We start from the raw sequence: 9,019 nt of genomic DNA on the forward strand, positions 1-9,019 counted from the left end.
TTGTTTTTTTTAAATTTTATATGCGTGAAACATGTCAAATAACGATCATATTTAAAGGTCATTATGGTCTAGACACTTAAAAGAGTAACATTGAAAACATTAGGCTATTTTTAACAAAAAAAATTATTTAGACACCAAAATTCAAATTGAGATATAGTTTAAACCCCTAAGGGTGCGTTTGGTTCACAGAATGTAAGATTACCAGTGAAAATAAAAGATTACCAGTGAGAATAAAAGATTGCCAGGGAATATGATTTCTGAGAATGTTTTATTTTGTGTTTGATTGGTTTAGCAGGAATGTAAGATTACAATGTTTGGTTAAAGGAATAAAAGATTATTGGAATCTATATCTGACCAAATTGTCCTTCTTATATATTTGTTTTTTAAACAAGTTGAATTCTACTATAATATTACTATAAGATAGTTATATATTTCTTTAAAAAATTTAAATTTATAAAATTTATATAAATTTTTTACAAAATTGAAAATATAAAAAGGTTTAATGAAAGGATAAAATTTTATTTTAACCCTTGAATTTTATATAAAACTTTAATTATAGATTTTTCTTGTAAATCTAAAATAGTTTAAGGATAAATTTGTAATTTAACCTTCGTGGAATTTTTATTATTCAATAACAGAAAAATATATTTTTGAAAAAAAAAATAAAAGACATTTTAATCCAAAACGCCGGTAATCCAACAATACCTAAGGGAAGGGAGGTAATGATATTCCCGGTAATATACCCAAAAAAATTCACCGTTGGTAATAAAACATTACCGGAAATGAGATTATCGGCCAACCAAACAGGTCATTCCCCCTATAATCTTATATGACTTGAACCAAACAGCCCTAAAGGTCTATTAAGCCTTTATAAAATAATGGGCAACTGGATAGTCTTGTAGCTGAAAGGCTCATGCGGCTTGATAAGAAGACCCAAATTCCAGTCGAAGCGGCTAAGGATGGGATTCTTGTGGTAATTGACGGGCCTCTTAATCATGTGAACCAAAATATTAATGGTGTTACTTTATATCAGCATCATACAAGACATTGTGCAAGTCCAATGCACTCAATTCAAACAATTGTTGACTCGTCTAATCTTGGTATCAGGCAGGAGGAAAACAGGAATCAAATTCATAGTCGAACAGCCGGCTTAATGTAGTACGGTTTCACTTCTAGTGTAACCAAATACTATTGATTTGCTAACAGTCTAGTGTAATACGGCACTTCACCAAATATCGCTGATTGCACATAAGCTCTAGCGGCAAGCTATATTAGAATTTGTAAATTAGCCTTGGAGAAATTATTTCACTCAATCCATTTTGCTGTGTTGATGACAAGAGTAGGATGTTGTTGACGACCATTTATACGGCAACCACCGAAAGGATGGATGGTTGTAGGTTGGAGGAGCCTAAAGTGAGTGGGAGTTGTTGATGTCTTTTATAGAGGGGGTGGGTGGATCTTTATGCTTCTTATGTCTTTCTCATGTGACGAGAATGAGAGAGCTCTCCATTTTTAGGCCATAAAGTAATTCTAGATGCCATCATCAGCTTAGAACACAATGGCTAGTAAAAATTACACAAAAGCAGGAGCAAAGAGTTGCAGAACATAAAAATCCTATCTGCAGTCAATGAAATTCATTCATCAACTAAAAAGGTGCAAACTCTGTTTTACTTCTAAACCTTAAAGAAAAAGGCTATAAAACCAACCTTGTCCCTTTCGTTTCAAATTTGTTTGAAATCCAATTTCTGAACCTATTACTTTCAAACTCTAGCCCTTTTGCTATTGCAACTTGGGCACTTGTACTGCTTGATATTCTCTGCCTTTGCAGGTGTAATCTTCACACATTTTCCATGAAACCATCTCTCGCAGATATCGCAGCAAATCCAGAATTCATCAGTTCCATAGCTATCCCCACAAGCCCCGCATGTGGCACCCTGTTCATCATCTTCCTCATCTTCTTCCCCACTCTCATCCTCATCCTTGGGTGGTGGAGCCACCTTTACCATCTTGCTCTGGTGTTCAGATTGACAAGACTGTAAACAAGGATATCAACGTGACATTAATTCAAGACCACTGCATATAAAAAGAAAAAAAGACATGAGAATTTACGTTTAACTTCATATCACCTTAGCACTTGACTTGCTTTTGCCACTGCTGTTGTGATTAGCAGATTGATCCTTTGATGGTTTAACATTTCCTGTCACAACTTCGAATATGGTTGGAAGATCATTAATCATCATATAGAGTCTTTTCCTGCCAATAAAAAAAAGAATTAGAATACCATTATTGATAGGAAAAACCTGTCACGAAGTACACTCTCCCATCCCAAACCCCACTCATACTCACAGCTCCATTCCTTTATTGACAGTGGAGCATGCATGTGTTGCAAGTGTGGCCAAATCCAAGGATTAAGAAAAAGATGGCTTTTAGTCCTTTCCTTTTACTCCACCTATTTAATAGTACTCGGATGTAAGTGTCAGAAATTGTATGTGCACCTATTTAATAGTACTCGGATGTAAGTGTCAGAAATTGTATGTGTCTCAAAGCAAGTATGTTCAATTTTGTTTTCTATGTTTTTCCATATATTTTGAGGATCCTTGGAGTGTCATATCCTCATATTCCTGTTCAAATGTGTGTTGAACACAGGAAGAGTTGGAGCAATATAGTATTCACTAAAATGAAGTTGAGAAACTGGATCCCTTGGTTCTATGATTGAAGTTTGCTATATAACTAAATGAGATGAACAACAATCATAGGGATGAAACTAAGAAATGGCAGGCAAATTTGTATTTTTCTACATATTCCCAGCAAACAGGTTGTTTTGCTTTTCTCTCAGAACTGCCTCTTGTTGTTTTATTTTTTGTCCATATATCATGCCACTGCAACAATGGAACTAAGGGAAAAATTTTGCTTCTTTCCAAAAATTCAAACTTCAAATCTTTGAGACAATACCAAATTCCCAAATGCATCAAATATTCCCTCCTAAAGAATTCCCGTACTAAAAAATATGAAACAATGTATATTCACATGACCACTAGCAGACATCAAGTTATGGCTGTGAGGACATCGCACCTTTTTTTTCGGGGGGGGGGGGGAACACAATGGCAACAATCCTAACGGTGTAGACCAGAAAACATGTGCCCATCATATTGGAAGCCAAGGAATAAAATACCAGACCAGAGGTCGAACTGTCCAACCTACCAGTTCAACAGATTGAACCAACAAAGCTGTTTCTTTTAACCAGTGCTAGTTGCTTAGACAGATGTATGTGACAAACTTCTATTTAACAGAAGTGCCAAAGCACTTGGGAAAATATTTCATTATATGGCATGCAAGACTTTAGCTAGGATTACATGATAAAAGTCGAACATCTCAGCTAGCATATTAGCATCCAGACTCAGCTTAACTTGTTCTCTCGAACTTGGCAAGACATACAAAGTGAAAAAGGACATTCACTTCCTTGTTTGAAAAAATTGAAGGCAAGGCATAAACAAGTATGGCGTGTCAGAAAAAATACTAATGAAAGTAACAGAATACTCCCAAATTCATCTTACCAAATTAAAAAAAAAATGGTTTGCAACGTTAAAAATAGAAATGATTAAAAGAAAAAACTATCCACAATTTCTCCCATGTAATATTGCTTCATCCTGCATAAACTTTGTTATATGCATCAGATTGATGACTTTTTATAAATTAGAAATGAACTCATTTGAAGAGAACAAACCAAGGGTACTTTTTTTCTGTATTACAAGATGCAAAGCGAATTATGCAGTAAGCAATAATTCAACCAAGATACAGCAGCAACTGAGCTGTGCAATCTGAGACTAATGTGCCAAAAAATGACATAGAAAAAGCAAACATACCTCTCATTCTTGCCAAACGCAAACCGTGCACCAAAATAAAAAGCAACAGCAAGCAACCACGAATCACTGTGAACTGCAACCAATGATAGCCAGTCCTGCTCCTGCATTCCATCTCTAGCAAAGTTTATGCCCAGTGCAGGTTCTGGAAGCTCAGGAGGCACCTCCTCAACAGGCAAGTTAACTTCCCATGTTTCATTTGGAAGCCCATACAAGCATAAGTTCTCCTTCTCTGCAAATGTAAATTCAAAATTTTGAAAGACATAAGTTTGCTGGAATGAACTGGACAAACATACAGCACATTAACAACTTTTAAGTCATTTAGAAGGATTTATTGTAGATTCAAGAATTTCCAGTTAACTTATAAAATATAAGCATATTTTCTTATTACTGTTTATGGGCCTACACTTTGGAAATAGAACAAATATCAGCAACAATAAATGAAGTTCCACTTCCAAAGAAAGAATTAAAAAAAAAAAAACCAGTTATTGCAGACACTAACTTGTGGCAGGTTGCTTAGTGCAGCAATTAGCCAAAAGCATGTTAATATCATGAAAGGGCAAAGGGCTAAAGGCTATATGGAAAACAAGTTAGGAAACCGTTTGACACATGCTTCTGGGCAGCTTTCATATCCAATATAAGTTTCAAGGAGCTCAGATAAACACTTGACTGAAAAGGTTAATTAGAAAACAGCCACATCATCCTAAAAGAAATGCAGGTTCATTAATAGATTAAATAAAACCTGATGCTAACAGTATACTTGCAAGAAAAATAGTTATGCATGTAACTTTTTGCAAATTCTATCCACCTTGCGGGCAAAGCAAGGATACTGTAGCAAATAAACCAAGATTACATATCATCAAAAAGGAAAACGGGGCTGATATGAGAAATGATGTAAAGGGCCTAAACCAGAAAGGTGACAGTGAATACAGGGCTTTTTACAATTGAAGTGAACTGAATTCGGAGCCATTTATCTTGTGAACCACATAAGACATATTGACAGAAACAACCATGAACCATTTAGGGATTGATAAGAGCAGAAACGGGAATCAAATACAAAAATAAAGATAAAACTGCAAATTGAAAAATTAAGAATTCAATCGCTAGACATCACAGAATTTATCTGATCTAGCAGCCACGGTGTAAGAAGACAAGGTTTAACTGCTCTCACTGAAATACATTTGACAACGCGATTTTCATAAGGTTTACTAAATAGTCAGCGGCTACGACATTCAGAAAATAACAATAAGGGCAGAATTTTGACTAGAAAACGTATAAACCATTTCGTTCAGATATAGAAAAGTAATCCAAATGAAAGAAATCAAACTTGAGGAAAAAACAAACACACAAATACACAGTCAACGGTGCAGCGTCAACCCTCAGAAAGAAAATATACAAAAACAGCGAAGTAACCTACCAGGATCACACTGTTGGTAGAACTTGCCAACATCTGCCATAAAAACCCAAATATAAAAAAACTCGTTAATTAAATCCATCTGTAATTCTGACAGGAAAAAAAAAATCCAACAACCAAAAAAAGAAGGGGGAACGAACCAGTGGTGAGAGCCTTAATCAAGCCAGAGCGTCTGCCTTTAAAATCGTCGAAGACCTCATCTACCGTTCTCGGTATAGGGTGTGGTATCCCTTCCATTTGTTTTTCTCAAATTCCCCCTTAAAATTTCCCCCCACTTACCCAAAATCTTTATCGCTATATATATATATATTGCAAAATAAAATATTAAATGAAAATAGTACGTGGACAAAACTTATAAATTGATTTTTCAGAGTAGCAAATCAGGAATTAAAGGAAAAGATGAATTAGGGTTTTCATTTTTTTTAAGGTGTAGGGATTTCATTGTTGGGTTTGGTGGGATGGGGAATTGGGGATTTACTTCAAATTTTAGTTTGTAAAAGATTACGATATATATAGTTTGTGCCTTCCAACGAAGAGAGACATGCACAACCCAAGGTCGCCAAGCACTCCAAGCGACCTACAAGGTCGCCATGCACTCCCAGCGACCTTGTAGGTCGCCAAACAATCCCGGCGACCAAGATGGTAGGTCGCCATGTACGCCCAGCGACCTTATAGGTCGCCATGCACGCCGGCGTCCAACGTTGGGCCATACAGGATAGGTAGCCATACAATCCTCTCCACTTGCAGCTGCTCAGGAGAACCTATTCCTCCTGCTCCTCGCGTGATTCCTCTTACATCTGCTCAGGAGACTCATGCATGCAGCTGTAATAGTTGTATTATTACAGCATGATTTGAGCTGCAAAGTGTCATAGCTTCGTGTCATAGCTTCGTGCCCTAGCTTCGAGCCATAGCTGCTCCCTCATGCCATAGCTTCGAGACTGTTCACTCTTGTTATCATAGTTGTATTGGTGCAGCATAAAATCAGCTGTTGCATGCAGTAATTAGTGTTGTATTATTGTAGCGTTCAACGGTTGAAAAATTTACAGCCTTCAACGTGAATTATACAGCTCAAATTGATTGCAGCTTACCAACCGTTGAAAGATCATTATATATTGGATATGAGGGGTTTAGGGTAGAATCATAAGAAAGAAAGAAAATTTGGCGAGAGAAAGGAAATGAAAGGAAAATAAGAAGAAGAGGAAATGGAGATAAAGGCTCAAACATCGTTTGTGAGGTAATTTTTAATTGTTTAATTTAGTTTATTAATATGAAATTATGAAATAATTAGTTTGCTAGTTTAGGGTTTAGGATAAAACAGAAATTTAGTTAATTAGTTTGTTAGTATAAATTATTAGTTTGTTAGTTTAAGTTATATTATATTAATTTGTTAGTTTAAGTATATATTAGATATATAAAAAATTAGTTAATTAGTTTCTTAGTTTAAGTTATTAAATGTAAAAATATTTAATTAATTTGTTAGTGTGTTTAAACGTATATTAGGTTGTTTGTTGAAGTTTAAGTTAAAATATTAAAAAAGTTAATTAGTGCTTAATTAGTTTGTTAGTTTGTTATTTTAACTAAAATTATATATAAAGAATAGTTTATTAGTTTAAGTTATATTATAATATATTAGATTATATAAATTTAATTTTTTAATTTATTGTTGTTTAAAAGAAATAATTTTTTTACACGTACAGAGCATTATTCCACAACATTTTTCCACGTACATATTGATTCGAAGAAAGAAACAATAAAGGAAAGGAAAGGAAAGGAAATGAGCAACAACTTTTTCACGATTGTCCATTATAATGGACAGATTATGGAAAATGAGATCGAGTAGTTTTTCAGTCTGAAAAACCAATAAATATGATGTTCAAAAAAGACATCACATTTATAGAAATGAAGCATAAGATAGAAAGAAAAATTCGAGTTGCAGTTGATGGTTTGAGGTATAGGTTTATGATATGCCCCAACCCAGTCAAATATGCTGCAGTTCCACTTGAAGAAGATGATATTATTGGAACCATGGTTGGATTACATGAGTCAACCAATATAGCAGTTATTGAGTTATTTGTTGATGTGCATAACATATGTGATGTTCCTGGGGTCATCAAGAGGTGTGGCTCAAAATCCATCTGAAATGACTTTATATAGTCAGTTGAGGAGCCGACATACAGGTTCCCGAATAGTTTTATGGCACTATTGGAAAGTGTAAATGAAGTCGGGGGGACATCTGCAACAGAAGAGTGTGAGACGAGAAACATACCGGAATTGGTTGTTGATATTGACGCTGAAAATCGATGGGGAGAAATTCATGATGATTCAAGCGAAGATGAAGAAACCGAAGAACCCGTTTTGGGCGACGACGAAAATATTTTTGATGGAGGTGCAATTGATGAAGTTCCGGCACCGTATGAAGCTACTCCTCACATGTACGAGATAGACTATGCGATGAGGGCACCTGAATTCCCAGACATGCCACATTTACCTCCATACCAAATGACTGCATCATTCGATAATTCTGGTGAATTTTCAGTTGGGGTGCAATTCAGAGGAAAAAAATGAAGCTACCCTGGCGATTAAAGAGTACTGCATAAAATGCCATGTTGATATCCATGTTGCAGAGTCCAACCAGAAAACCCTATACGCGAAGTGTGTAAAATATGGCCTAGAGTGCAAGTGGAAGATCAGAGTGTCAAAAAATCAAAGGTACGATGTTTGGGTCATCACGAGGTACAATGGTCCGCACACGTGTTTGCGAAACTTCATCGAACAAGACCACCGACTATTGGACTCCGATGTAATATGTGAATACGTGAAGGCGATGGTTGAAAAGGATCCAAGGATATCTTGTTCAGTATTAGCTGCATCTATTCGAAGCCAATTTGGATATCAAGTAAAATATGGCAAGGTGTGGAATGCGAAGATGAAGGCATGAAGCTGCGTATGGAGATTGGGATACATCGTACAATGAGCTACCACATTTGCTACAAGCAATGAAGCGATTTATCCCATAACCATAGTGAAGTCTCAAACCATGCCCGCATATGACGAAGAAGGTCAACTTCTGTCAGGGAAGAAATATTTCATAGACTATTTTGGGCATTCAAGGCATGTATTGAAGGATTTCCATTTTGTAAACGTATGATCCAAGTAGATGGTACGTGGTATGGTCAATATAGGCATGTACTTTTGATGGCAGTTGCTCAAGATGGTGAGCGAAATATCTTCCCAATTGCATTCGCCATTGTTGAGGGAGAGACAACAGAGGCTTGGGATTTCTTTCTGACCAATCTACGTTAATATGTCGTTCGTGAAGATGGAGTTTGCTTGATATCCGAGAGGAACGGGATATTTTGGCGGCAATTGAAAGACCAGGAAGTCGTTGGATACCTCCGTATGCATATCCGACATTTTGTATCCGTCATATTGGCAAGAATAGTATCGACCAATTTCATAACGCACACATTCGTAGCGAGATAGTCATCATGGTAAGTTTTATTTTCAATATTTGTGCATTTTTACATGGTTTTTTAATTGCGGTTTAACACAGTATATTATGAAACAGATACGAACTACGTCGACCAAATTTTGACAAGAGATTGGAGAATTTGAAGGTATTTTACGATGATCGCGTGTTTGGAAGTGGGCTTCAAAAATACCGCGGGAAAAATGGTCACAAGCTACGATGAAGGTCGGAGATACGGACATATGACCACAAACCTTGCTGAGGCCATTAATTCAG

The 9,019-nt window shown here is 36.0% G+C and overlaps 1 protein-coding gene across 2 annotated transcripts; it reads right to left on the reverse strand.

Moving 5' to 3' along the window:
* Positions 1-1,593: 1,593 nt before the first annotated feature.
* Positions 1,594-5,689, reverse strand: LOC120194814 (PHD finger protein ALFIN-LIKE 7-like). Of its 2 annotated transcripts, XM_039197005.1 has the most exons (5): positions 5,415-5,687; positions 5,278-5,310; positions 3,864-4,092; positions 2,127-2,253; positions 1,594-2,033 (listed from the first exon to the last, which is right to left on the reverse strand). In XM_039197005.1, the coding sequence occupies exons 1-5, from the start codon at positions 5,509-5,511 to the stop codon at positions 1,761-1,763; spliced, it is 759 nt and encodes a 252-aa protein (XP_039052936.1). In that variant the 5' UTR covers positions 5,512-5,687; the 3' UTR covers positions 1,594-1,760. The 2 variants fall into 2 exon arrangements, with proteins under 2 accessions (XP_039052936.1, XP_039052937.1); XM_039197006.1 differs by lacking the exon at positions 5,278-5,310 and having other exon boundaries at positions 5,415-5,689.
* Positions 5,690-9,019: the final 3,330 nt, after the last annotated feature.

The sequence above is a fragment of the Hibiscus syriacus genome, unplaced genomic scaffold (genome assembly GCF_006381635.1).
Source record: "Hibiscus syriacus cultivar Baekdansim isolate YM2019G1 unplaced genomic scaffold, ASM638163v2 tig00117001_pilon, whole genome shotgun sequence".
Taxonomy (NCBI): Eukaryota; Viridiplantae; Streptophyta; class Magnoliopsida; order Malvales; family Malvaceae; genus Hibiscus; species Hibiscus syriacus.

What these genes read in the sequence shown, in the direction of transcription:
- LOC120194814 (XM_039197005.1), bottom strand. Translation starts at nt 5,511, where the DNA reads ATGGAAGGGATACCACACCCTATACCGAGAACGGTAGATGAGGTCTTC. An exon ending in CTACCAACAGTGTGATCCTG is followed by an intron (nt 4,093 to 5,277) that starts GTAGGTTACTTC and finishes TTACATTTGCAG; the next exon opens with AGAAGGAGAACTTATGCTTG. An exon ending in GCGTTTGGCAAGAATGAGAG is followed by an intron (nt 2,254 to 3,863) that starts GTATGTTTGCTT and finishes TTTTATTGGCAG; the next exon opens with GAAAAGACTCTATATGATGA.